This window comes from Vombatus ursinus, unplaced genomic scaffold (genome assembly GCF_900497805.2).
Source record: "Vombatus ursinus unplaced genomic scaffold, bare-nosed wombat genome assembly UNPS02014945.1, whole genome shotgun sequence".
Classification (NCBI taxonomy): domain Eukaryota; kingdom Metazoa; phylum Chordata; class Mammalia; order Diprotodontia; family Vombatidae; genus Vombatus; species Vombatus ursinus.
This window is the reverse complement of record NW_020954723.1, coordinates 4,135,306-4,148,780: the sequence shown is the minus strand read 5'-3', so window position 1 is coordinate 4,148,780 and position 13,475 is coordinate 4,135,306. Positions and strand designations below refer to the sequence as shown.

General features: G+C 35.3%; 1 protein-coding gene across 3 annotated transcripts in view; it reads right to left on the bottom strand.

Moving 5' to 3' along the window:
- The window catches only part of RPS6KA5 (ribosomal protein S6 kinase A5), a 190,953-nt gene that overhangs the window by 35,486 nt on the left and 141,992 nt on the right, over positions 1-13,475 (bottom strand). For 2 of the 3 annotated variants that reach the window (XM_027844930.1, XM_027844931.1), the window contains exon 13: positions 11,800-11,970. In XM_027844930.1, the coding sequence (XP_027700731.1) occupies positions 11,800-11,970 (171 nt within the window). Of the gene's footprint in view, positions 1-11,474; positions 11,672-11,799; positions 11,971-13,475 lie in introns of those variants that run through there. The other variant, XM_027844932.1, reaches the window with a different exon arrangement.

Genomic DNA, 13,475 nt, shown 5'->3' with positions numbered 1-13,475 from the left:
TCACTATGCATATAATGTTACTATCCATGTATTTATGTATTTTTATAGCTCAGTTAATATTTTCTTTATGAGTTTAGATGCTAGGGCATATGTTTTGAAGCATATATGTTTAATATTTATATTGGTCTCTTGTCTACAGTTCTTTTCAGTATAATATAGTTTCCTTATTTATCCCTTTTTATGTTTTGAATGTTTGTTTTTGCTTTATCTGGCAGTATGATTACAGCTCCTGCTTTTTTGGATTCACTTAATGCATCGTGAATTTTTTTCCAGCTCTTTGTTAGGAAAGGTGTCTGCATACATCTTTACTTTTTAATTGTTTCTTGTAAGCAACAGATTGTGAGGTTTTGTTTTCTTATCTAATCTATTATTTTTTCCTTTTATTGGATTGTTTAATTTATTCACATTTAAAGTTATGAGGTTTATATTTTCTTCCATTTGTCTCTAATTTTTTTTTCTAAGTTATGATTTTTCTTTCTTCTATTGTAAACACAGTACTATGTCTCAAGTTATTTTAGCTTAATCTTTTTTTTTCCCTTGGCAATTGGGGTTAAGTGATTTGCCCAGGGTCACACAGCTAGTAAGTGTCAAGTGTTTGGTCTGAGGTCGGATTTGAACTCAGGTCCTCCTGACTTCAGGGCCGGTGCTCTATCCGCTGTGCCACCTAGGTGCCCCTTAATCTTTTTTTTTTTAAAAGACAATCCTATTCCTACTAGCTCTATTCCCCTGACTCTCCAGCCTTATCCTCCCATTTGTTACCCCAGACTCAGGTTTTGAAGTTTTGCTTATTAGTTCCTTTTTCTTTCTTGCTTTTATCTAATTATTTAATTCCTCCCTCCCCTTTCCCCCTTTCAATTATGTAGCCAAGTAAAATTTCTCTTACTCACCTTCCCTTCAAGTTATTGTGTGTATTAGTTTTAAAAATTTCTTAGTTTTTGTGGCTTTTTTTAAGAAAGGATTTCTTTCCCTCATTCTCATTATTATTTACCTTCTCTTTCAGTCTGTTCTACTCTTTTATTCTTTGTCTCATGGCCCTCATATTATTTAGTGCTTTTTAATTCCCTTGTATTCCTCATGGAATTAAAATGATGAGGTACCTATTTTGAGTTCTCTCTTCAAAAGGCTTTCTGTTAGTGCCTTGTAGATCTTGTGCTTCCTGTTTCCCTTTTTTCCCCTATCATGCCCCAGCAATTTCTGCAGTAATAGAGAAGATATATTGTCTACAGTAGCATTCCTCCAATGTACTTGATTGGGCAGTTCATTATTAACCTTGGTACTCTTATCATTTTTTTTTAACCATTTGCCTAAAAATTTCTTCCCTTGGTGCATGCTCTTCCACTCTTCTGGTTGTCAGATGTTCCCAGGAGCTCTGATTCCCCTTCTCCTGAAGCATGAGAAGTGGTTTCTCTAAGCACTGAATTCCTGTAGCTAATATTCACCATAAGGTCCATGTTTCCCTATGTAGAATAGCTCTCGTCTCTCATAAAAACATTCAACAGGGATACCCACTCTCACCACTGAAACAAGGTTCCCCCTCTTTTTTTAAATAGTATTTTATTTTTCCCAATTGCACGTAAAGACAATTTTTAACATTCATTTAAAAAAAAATTTAGTTCCAAATTCTCTTCTTCCCTCCTTCCCCTCCTCTCTTGCTAAGATGGTAAGCAATGTGATATAGAGTATATATGTGCATCCATATAAAACATATTTCCATATTAGTTTTGTTGTGAAGGAAGAAACAGCAAAAGAAAAAAATGCCAAGAAAAAAATAAACAAAGTGAAAAATAGTATGCCTTAATCTTTATACAGATTATCAGTTTTTTTTTCCTCTGGTGGTAGAAAGCATTTTTCATCATGAGTCCTCTGAAATTGTCTTAGATCATTATATTTGTGAGAATACCTAAGTCATTCATTCATGCAATATTGCTATTACTGTGTACACTGTTCTCCTGGTTCTGTTTACTTCACTTTGCATCAGTTCATGTAAGTCTTTCCAGGTTTTTCTGAAATTATCCTGCTCATCATTTCTTGCACAATAGTATTCCATTACAATAATATACCACAACTTGTTTAGCCATTCCCCAATTTTTGGGCATCCCCTCAATTTCTAATTTTTTTGCCACCACAAAAAGAGCTGCTGTAAATATTTTGTACAAATAGGTCCTTTTCCCATTTTTTGGATCTTTTGGAGATATAGGAGCTATTCTATATAGTGGTATTGCTGGGTCAAAGGATATGCCTGGTATCATAGCTCTTCAGGCATAGTTCCGTTGGCTCTTCAGAATGGCTGAATCAGTTCACAACTCCACCAACAGTGCATCAGTGTCCTAATTTTCCCACATCACCTCCAACATTTGTCATTTTCCTTTTCTGTTATATTAGTCAATCTGATAGGTGTAAGGTGGTACCTCAGAATTGTTTTAATTTGTATTTCTCCAATCAATAGTGATTTAGAGCATTTTTTCACATGATTATAAATAACTTCGATTTCTTTGTCTGCAAACTGCTTATTTGTGTCCTTTGACCATTTATCAATTGTGGGATGACCTGTACTCTTACAAATTTGACTCAGTTCTCATACATTTGAGAAATGAAGCCTTTATCAGAGACATTTGCTGTAAAAATTGTTTCCCAGCTTTCTGCTTACCTTCTAATCTTGGCTGCATTAGTTTTGTTTGTGCAAAACCTTTAAAATTTAATATAATCAAAATTATCCATTTTACATCTTGTAAGGCTCTCTATCTCTTATTTGGTCATAAATTCTTTCCTTTTCCATAGATCTGGCAGCTAAACTATTCCCTGCTCTCCCAATTTGCTTATGGTATCACCCTTTATGTCTAACTCATGTATCCATTTTGACCTTATCTTAGCATATGGTGTAGGATATTGGTCTATACCGAGGTTTTCCCCCTTTTCAATCCCTCCCTTTATGTTCTCATCCATTCTCCTTTGGACTTTCTTCTTCCTAAGAGACTAGAGTTTATTTTCCCTCATTGTTATCTTTGATTTGAACAGGGTGCATCACATATTCCCCTGTATCTTCTTCCTCCTCTCCTCCTTTTTTACAAACCTTCTTATGTTGTAATATTGTTCCACAAAATTTTTTTTTTTGCTCAGGCAGGGTGCTGTAAGATTTAGTCCATGAATTGTCCAGGCTATTTCTCCACCATTGCTTCTATTTGACTTCTACTTTCATCCTTGTCTACTTGTGTATATTTAGAAAGTAGTCTCTTAATAGCCTTTCTGTTGTTATTTTGTTAATGTTGCTGCTGCCATCATCGTTCCTTGGTTGCTGCGGTTGTCTGGGGTGTTTAAAAAGCAAATAATCTTCAGGTTTGGTTTTCTTCCTAAAAATATTTTGAATGCTTCTTTATTGTTGAATATTCATTTTCTTCATTCATAGTTAAGATATGCTTAGATTTCAAAATAGGCCACTTTGGGCTGCATCTTGAGCTCCCACTGCTTGTCCACATTATCTTATTCCCTCCTGCATTACCTGTTGGGTGCAGAATAGTCTTGTGTTATCCAGATTTCCTTTCCTTTATATTTGAAGGTCTTTCTCCTGGCTGCTTATAAATTTTTTTTCTTAATGAAATTGTTGAATTTAACTACCACTATATGTCTTAGAGTTTGCAGCCTCAGTTTTTTTGTTTTTTTCCTGGAGGTGGTCTAAATTTTTTTGATTGGAACTTTGTTTTCTGTGTTCAGACATTCTGGGCAGTTTTCTAGTATTATTTTCTTGCATTATATTGCTCAAGTTTTTTGGCTTATCAAGTTCTTCTGGAAGACTTAGCATCCTGAAGTTGTTTCGATGCATTCTGTCTTTAAGATCAATATGTTTTGTGTGTTTTGAAAACATGTTTTCTTTTAAAGTTACTGCTTTTTGCTTCTCTTCTTCCATGGGGTTCATCACTTCCCTGTGTCTACATTCCCAATCAGTTATCCTCTCTTTTGTTTCTTTCGTGAGACTTGCCACTCGGGAATCATTTTTCTACTCTGCCAGTTATTTCTGCTGTGCATGCAATAAATTCTTCTCTCAATTCTTATTTCTCTTTTAGACCATTTAGGAACAGTGTGCTATGATTGATGCTTTCTTCAAAATTCACAAGCTCCTCTGCCTTATAAGGTATTGAATCATGTTCCTTTGTTTTGCAGCATTTATTTATAGATTCCTGAAATCTTTTACTACATCTGGAGACCATATTTCCTTCTGCTGTTAATGATTTCCTTGTTGGTATATCTGCTTATGTTCAAGGTCTTTGAATTTCTTCCTCCTGAGATCCTGAATAATTTCAGTATTTCTTCCCCTTATTTTCCTCTACTGCTCATTTTCTGACTCTCTTGTGAGTTTCCTGGTACCTGGATCTCAAAGTAACTCAGTCTTTTTCCACACTGAAAAATTTACAGTTCACAAGCCTAGGTTTTAGCCCCAAGTGCCTTCTGGGAAGAGAGAATTAACCCCAGATGGATGATAGGCTCTTTCCTTCAGGCTTAGTGGAATGCCACACAGTGTCCCAACACATATGTCTTGCCTAGTTCCCTCTGATCCTCAGTTCTCTGGCCAACTGGCCAGAGTGCTGCCATACAGCTATTGCAGCCTGAGCAAATTTTTGCCACTTGGAGTTTGGCACTGGGAGGAGGGGATGTCAGGGGGAAGAGTTGAGTTCTATTATGAGCAGACATGTTCAGCCCCATTCCCTTTGTTTCTTCACTCAGGCTATGCTCAGAATGCTGCCACATGGCTATCAAGACCTGTGCAAATATCTGCCACTTCAAGTACAATTTGGATCTTCAAGGCATTGGAGGATTGAGAGAGCTGGAATGTGAAGCTGAGTTCTGTTATAAGCCAGGGGTCAGTTTGTGCAGCAGCTGTATTGTCAGGAATGTGAGCAGTGGGGCAGGGGTATTAATTGGCTCTTAGGAGAATACTGGCCTTCTCTTCTATTAGTTCATTGACTTTTTACCCTATTTGAGTTCTTAGTGTTTCAGACTGTGGTGATAGCTAAAACTGTTTTATTTCTGGTTCATAATTCCTACTTTGGAATTACCACCTAACTATGCTTTCTAATTAGTTCTAATCCAGACTTGAGATTTTATGGGCATGTGGAAGTCACAGTATGGAAACTTCTTTCACTAACACATATTGCAACTTTTCCAATGAAACCTGGGTCCAGTGCATTTTGTATATGTGTCATATACTCTCAGCTGAACTCTAAGCCTTCAGAGGGCAGAAACCATGTTTTATATGACTTTATTCTGTGAAGGCCTAGCATAGCAAATTGCAAATAGCAGACATATAAAAAATGCTAAATGGGCTTAAGTTGTAAACATCTGAAAGTAAAACATTAAAAAACTGTATTAAAATTTTATGAAGACCTTTTCACATTTAAAATTTATAAAACTTATAATACAAATGTCAAACTAGACACTACAAATTGTGCTACTAGAGCAGATTACACTAGGGCAGATAAAAAGAATGTTTTCAATTTATGGTGTCAGTTTATGATGAAGGAAGTACCTGAATATACTAAGTACCATTAGAAATAGTATTTCATGGACTCTTCATCTCTTACATGATGGGGATGAATATAAATCCCATAGAATTTTTTTTCTGAAACCTTTTTTGGATTCATTCCTTATTCTACGTATAATACCATTAAATACATAATCCAATACTTCATAACATCATATCACACTTGGATTGGTGCAACAACCTTCCTGTTTTCTCTATACGTCTTTCTAAAGAGAATAATGTTCGTAGAACAATAGCTCCTAGATGTTACTCCCTTGTACAAAACTCTGTGGTAAATAAATTGTAGTGCTTTCAGCTTTATTCCTCTACCTTCACTTTTCTTATTTCTTTAAATTCTACTTATAATGTTCCCCTTGTATACGCTTTTTAACTCTTCTTGATCCTTTTGTTTTTGTTTCAGAATTTTTGCTTTGTTTAAGATTTGACAATGATTAACTCATCTGTTATATGCCTTATCAAGGAAATGCCTTATCAAGACATCCAGGACCCTCCAAACTTATATCTCCTTATTCTTCATTCAGGTTATTCTTTTCTTTGGTCTCAAACTACAGAATGATTAATTCCAACCTATGCCTTTGGTAATACAACTCCTTCAACCTGGAGAGCAGGTCTTTCTAAAATTTTAGTTCCTCCTTAAACTTTTCCAATAATTCTAATCAATATTGTTCATTTCCCTCCCTGACTGCCCATACTATTAGCTTAAAAAAACAAAATAAATCTGAAACATATGGCACTTAACAAAATATAAGCTTCTTGAGGGCGGAGACCATTTCATTTTTGTCTTTATGTCCCCAGTACCTAACAAAATATGTTGCATATAGTACTGGTTAATAAATATTTGTTGAATTGAATTACATTTTTGTTATTTAATTGTTTGCTATCTTGGTTTTGTTTCCCCAACAATACTCTAAGCAGTTGTTGAATCACTGGTCATTGATCTTTCATTACTAAGTGAATGAGAGAGATATCTAGGTATGCCCCAGGACTGTTCTATGTCCCTTTCTCAGCAATCTCTTGATCACAGCAGTTTTCATGTATTTGGTTATCATCTCTATACAGATGACTTTTAGATGAATACATTCAGCCTTCATCTATCTCCTGAACTTCAGTCTGAATCACCAATTGCCCATTAGATATCTCCAACTAGATATCCTCTAAGCATCTCAAATTGTACATGTCCAAAACAAAACTCACTATTCTACTCCTCCCATCTCCTCCCCAACTTTCCCTACATTTCTGACTTCTTTATTTCTATTGAAGACACTTGGGCTACCAAAGGGACTATTCAATCTGGCCTCAACTTATATTGCCAAATTTACCAAATACTATTCTCTTTAATGTATTCTATATGTTTAGCCAGACTGGCCTTTGTACAGCCCTGTCCTGGCACTCCATTTCCCATCTCTTTGCCCTTTCACATAGCTATTCTACATACCTGGAATGCATCTTTAATGCCATCCTAGTTTCCTTCAGAGTCAGCTCTGGTACCACCTTTTGACATGACCCCCCCCTTCCTGCTTCCACAAATTGCTAGTACTTTCCTCCCAAAATCATCTGGGTCTCCTTGCCTCAAATCTCTCCCTCACAAATCCATCTGCCAAATGATTGCTAGAGTGAAATTTATGAAACACAAGTGGCCACTCCTCTGCTCAATGAACTCCAGCAATTCCCTATTGCCCCTAGGATCACATGCTTCTGATTATCTTTTAAAACCCTTTATAACCTGGTTCCAACTTACTTTTCTATCTTTATTATACATTACTTCCCTTAACATATTCTGCAGTCCAGGCAAACTGGCCTTTTTGCTGTTCTCATATATGATATTCCTTCTATTTGCCTTTGAATATTCCATCCCTCATGACTGGAATGCAGTGTTTTTGCAGTGAATGCTGAATCTGTGCTACCCATTATGAACAAGGTCCTGTGAACCAGCTGGGTCTCTTTGACTCAATATATTTCAGTATTTTTTCATATTTTATCAAAATTATCTCAACTTCATCAACATGATTGGGTTTATTCATATTCTACACTATTTTTTCAAATTTTAAAGGGAAATATAATTTCCTGTAATAAGTAGAATAAATCAAGCATTTGTTAAGCATTCACTACGGGCCAGGCACTATCCTAGGTATTAGGATTACAAAATACAAAGGCGAGGCAATCCTTGCCATCAAGGGGCTTATGTTCCAGAGGCAGAGATATATGGATATTTTATATATGGGTATTTAAAAAATGCATATAATACAGATACAAGGTAACCTTATTGCGACAGCCACTGGCTGCTGAGGGATCAGGAAAAAGCTTGTGCAGAAGATGGCACTTTAGGTGATGCCTAAAGGAAACCAAAGATTCTAAGACGCAGAGCTAGAGGTGAGGAAGGAGAGCATTCTATGTATAAGAGTCAGCTGGTACAGAGGCCCCCAAAGAGGAAATAGACTATAGTGTTCAAGGAACAGGAAACAGGCCAGTATGACTAGACTCTAGAGTACATGGAAAGAAGAAAAGTGAGAGGGTGGGCAAGGTTGGTATAATGACTGGGACTTACAGAGTGTACATGTTATATGGGTGGTGAGGGTGTAGGACTGGGGTGACCTGGTCAGAACTGTACTTTAGAAAAATCACTTTGGTGTGGAAGAAGGATTGGAGAAGAGAGAGGCTTGAATTAGAGAGTACAATTAGGAGGATCTTAAGGTGAGAGGTGATGAAGGCTTGAACCAGAGTGGTGGTTATGAGTTACAGTAGATGAAGAAATTCTGAATGCTGTGGATAAGTTCACTTACCATGGTAGTATACTTTCCAGGAGTGGTTATGAGGGTAGAGATAAAGGGAAATAGGGCAAGATATTGTGGAAGTTAAGCCAAGATTTTGCAACTGACTGAATATGCAGAGTAAAATAAGAGTGAGGAACAGAGGATAATGCTAAGGTTGTAAAACTGAGTGACTACAAAAGATGTGATAGCCTTGACAGTAATATGGAACTTCAGTGGAGGAGTAGGTTTTTTTGGAAAATATAATGAGTTCTGTTTTGGACAAGTTTGGATGACATGATTGACATGATGCATGTAGGGCATCCAATTTGAATTACTTAAAAGGCAAATAGTGACTGGTATAGAGCTCAGAAGAGAGACTTGGGCTTGATATTATTGATCTGGCAATCTTGTTAATTAAGAGGATAATTGAACGTATGGGAAGTGATGAGATCACAAAGTGAGAGAGTATACAGAGAAAATGGAAGCAGGTTCAGGGCAGAAGCTTGGGGCAGAGGAGAGGAAAGAGTATTCAGAAAGAAAGGGTCAAATTCAGCAGAGCTTAAGAAGGATAAAGACTGAAAAAAGGTTTTCAGATCTGGCAATTAAGAAGTCACTGGTAACTTTCAGCAGAGCAGCTTCAGTTGGATGATGGGGTCAGAAGTCAGAGAACTATTGGCAAAGAACAGACACAATTTTTAAAAGGAGATTGGCAGAGAAAGGCAGAGGAGATACAGGATGATAACTAGTTGACATTGTAGAATCTAGTAAAAAGGGATTTTTTTGGTTTGTTTTTGTTTTTTTTTTAAGAATGGGGAGACTTGGGCATATTCGGAGGTCTAGAAAGAAAGGAAGCAGTGAACAGAAAGAGATTATAATGAAAAACAGCTCAGTTTTCATTAAATATAATTGTTGAAGATTTTTTCCTAAAATCAGGAGGAATAATAAAGAAATAAAAGAAAGCTAAAAATACTCATTACAAAGTTTTTTTAAAGGCATATTAGATTTTACAATATTCAAATCTAGATATGTGATCTCAAATCTGCTATGATTATATGCATTATAATTCACCATAATTAAGAACTTTATCATCTACTAAAGGCTAAAAAACAAGTGGGATTCTTTAAGTCTTGAAGAAGTTTCACAGTACATTTAAGTCAAGTCTAAATGTAGTACAATCACTGAAAAGATGGGGAAGTGGGGAAAGAATAGACTAATGAGCTTTTATTAAAATGGAAATGAAAAGATATTATAAATGTCTAACATTATTCTGTATTGTGAATGAACTATGATGCCCCTAAAACCATTGCTAAAAAGGCAGATGGAGTAAAGTGCCTAGCACAGTGCCCAGCACATAGTAGGAACTTAATAAATGCAGATTTATTTGATGGATTAAGGGCAAATGGCTACTGTTCTTATTTCAGTGACTCTAATGCCATTCTATCCTGTTCTGAGCAGCTGCACACCAAACTGGAGGCCCCCTCCTAATTTTTATTTTCTCTTTCCCCAAAGCCCACAGTACAGAGACTGAATAGATTTTTAGAGGCAGGTATTGGGTTTGGGGATGTGTACAGTCAGAGGTAGTGGGGAATAAGCACTATAGTTTCTATGTTTTTCACCTAATTTTGAAATTATAAGTGAGTAAGTGATAATTTTTAAAAACACGCAGCACCTTATTAAAGTATTTAGTGATCTCATGTAGTAGGAATGATTTTACCCATACAGGAAACCAGCAATGAATACCACATAATTGACCATTGAAAGAAGTATAAATTTCTGATCTTAATGAAATATGGATTCAGGGTAGGAGAAACACTTCAATTTCAGAAAAATATTCTAATATTTAAATCACAAAATGAAAGATGTCCTATAAGAAGCTAATAAAGTACCCCTTTTTATTACTCCAAAACCTGGGGAAGCTAGGTGGTACAGTGGTTAGAGCTCTGGTCTTGGCCTCAGGAGGACCTGAGTTCAAATCCAGCCTCAGATACTTGACACTTATTAGCTGTGTGATCCTGGACAAGTCACTTAATCCCAACTGCCTCACCAAAAAGCAAAAAAAAAAAAAAAAATTACTGGAAACTTACCTAAGAATGTATTAAATAGGTTAAAAGTAGAGTTCAATTAAAATATTTTTTAAAAGTCTCCAAGTTAGATAAATGAAAAGAGTATAATATTTTTCATTAAATATGATCAGAGGTCAAATTTGGGGAATACATATACTCAGATACATATATGAGATGGTTAATCATTAAAGAATGAGATATATGAAAATGTGTGGTTCTATATAGACATAAAGCAGTAATTTCAGCACCTTCCAGTTTTAAAAAAATCATGCCTGTTCCTTGTCTATCAGGAAAACATTTAAGTGGTGTGCTTTCACATTTAAAAATAGACGTCTAATCTCTAACACAGAGCACCATATTTTCAGTGGGAGGCAAGTAGGAGAGTGAGAACTGCAATGAAGGAAGCACAGAGACTGCTTTAAGAGCTGAAGATATATGAAAGACATCTTTTTAGGCAATTACCTATAATATTAATAAAAGTACGTGAGCAATTATAGCCATTGAAAGCTGAATTTTAAATATGTTAATCAGCTGTATTGGTGTGATCCAAAGATATCTGTGTTAAAAACCAAAGTTATTTAAATTAAAGGTATGAATTCTATTTCTAGAGAAATATTTTTTATGTCTTTACTCACATGGAAATAAGCTTCAAATAAATTATTATTTTTAATGCTGTTTAGGGTGTAATATAATCAACAAACATTTAACATAACTATATGTTTTAAAAGAGAGGAATATACGATTTTGTATTAAGCTAATGGGAATTCATTAGTATAAAACTATCAGTTACACATAACACAGGAATAATTGGTTCATTCAAACACAGCAAAATTACTGTTTTTCTCATTAGTTTTCTAAAGGAGGCTTTAAAGTTCACAATTTTGCTATTTAAAAAACATTTATTTGAGAGACTGAACAACTAGAAATGAGAAATACACAAAAAGCTGCTACATTTGAAGAAGTGATTGCATAGTTAACATAAATTATACCACCACAGCATTTAAAAATACGCATACAATACAGTTAAATAAACTAAGGAAATTATATTTGGATACTAGCAATGCAACTCTTTACATTTCTATTCATAGAGCAATAAATAAATCAGAAAGGTAAAAAAGTACGCTTTCTAAATGCATTACTAAAAAACCCCTAATATAGTATGTGTGTATGACAATATTTCCTGATTTTTTTTGTTACAAAATTTCCACTGCTAATTTTAGTTCACAACTGTTGCATAAAGCATTCATTTGATAAAAGGATCTCTCACCCATACAAGTATAACTTCAAGATGATCAACTGGCAAAAAAGGATAGTTTCTTTTGAGACTAAAAAGAAATCCAAAAAGCATGCTTTTAGTTTTTTTTTTTCTATTTAAGAAGAATGCCCTAGAAGTAGAAAGGACACAAACAATTACTGAATAAGTAATAATGATGCTATTTAAGATTATATATACCTCAGGCTTCAGATCTCTATGTACCACTCCCACATCATGCATGTGGCTTACAGCTGAAACAAGCTTCCGCATGATATAACTGGCTTCAGTCTCACTGAAGTGTTTCTTTTTCTTAATTCGTTCAAAGAGCTCTCCCCCATTCAGAAGTTCCATCACCAGAAATGTGTGAAGCTAGAAAACAAATACAATTGTGTGTGGAATTCTTAATATTGGTAAGTCTGTGTTAATGCTAAGTCTTTATGACATTTTCGATAATTTATTATGAGCATTACAAATTGTGTTTTACACTTGGATGAGTCAAAGGTTTAATCAGTGAAGCTTTATCTTCCACCGATGCAATTAATGATCCCATCAAATGTTCCCATTTTGTGCTATCTGAATCCATGTTTTTTCATCAATCATTCATATAGGGTCTACCTAATCTGCTGGAGAACTTCTCAGGGGTATCAGGCAACACTTGGCCTTTCCATCTGTTGTCCCTAAATAACCCCTAAATAACTAGGGGTTTGTGAAATGTTAAAAACATTTTTTTAATTTTAATTTTTTGGTTCAGATCTGTGACTTCACTGGTATAAGAAACTTCCGGGAAGGAAACCCTAACAATACAGATCAGCATCTGTTTTGCAACTTAAAATCTTACTAAAGAACTGTTAGCATCATTCCGATGTTGAATGATTGTCCCAGAGTAACACAGCCAGTATTTGTCAGAGGTGTGACTTGAACTCAGCTCTTCTTGACTATTAAGGCTACCTTTCTATCCAATCAGCCAAACACCTTCACTTGTATGTATTTCAAAATATATAGTCTCCTTGTTAAAATAATAGGTGTTCAAAGTAACAAAATAAAGGAAAAATGAGGAAAATTATGGCTCTTTAGAATTTCATTTGGGTGATGATGGAAAATCTAAAATACCATAGTAAAATATTTGCATATCTTTTTCCTGAATGATTTCCTGGGAATTCCATGCAATACAAAGGTGTTACACAATAGGAAGAATGCTGAAATTCAAGCCTGCTTTTAAAGCCTTGCTTTGCTACTTACTACTCTGTGAACCTGATTCTGTGGCTGACCTACACTTCTGAGCCCATTTCCTCATCTGTAAAACAAAGGATTATACTAGATGACCTTTGAGGTCCCTTCCAACTCCAAACCCATAATCCTAGATGGCCTGGGTTCTTAACTTTGGATCTCTGGAGAGATTTCAGGGGGCCCATGAACTTACATTTTAATTTTTACTATTTTTTTCAATTTCGCATTTTCTTCAGTTATGAATGTAGGAAATAAAACATTATTCTGAGAAGGGGTCTACAGGTTTCATCAGACTGCCAAAGGAGTCAATGACATTAAAAAGGTTAGGCATCCCTGCTCTACGGAAAGAATTACTTCAACCCTCACAATCTAGTTTTTTTTTTGACTAAGAAGTAGAAACAGCGTTGATCTTTACTTTTAAGAGCATACAGACCAGACTATGGTCTTTCTTAAAAATAAAGAAGATCAATGATTACTTTGGATTCCCCTCCCTGACTGAGAGCATGATACAACTATTTAATGGCAGACTTAACTTCAAAAGGTATAAAAATGTTTTTCTACCACCTGGTCTCAGTGTTAGCCAAGTAATCAGTTTCAGAGCTCCTATGAATACCTATGACAAACACCTATGTGTCAAGCTGCCAATG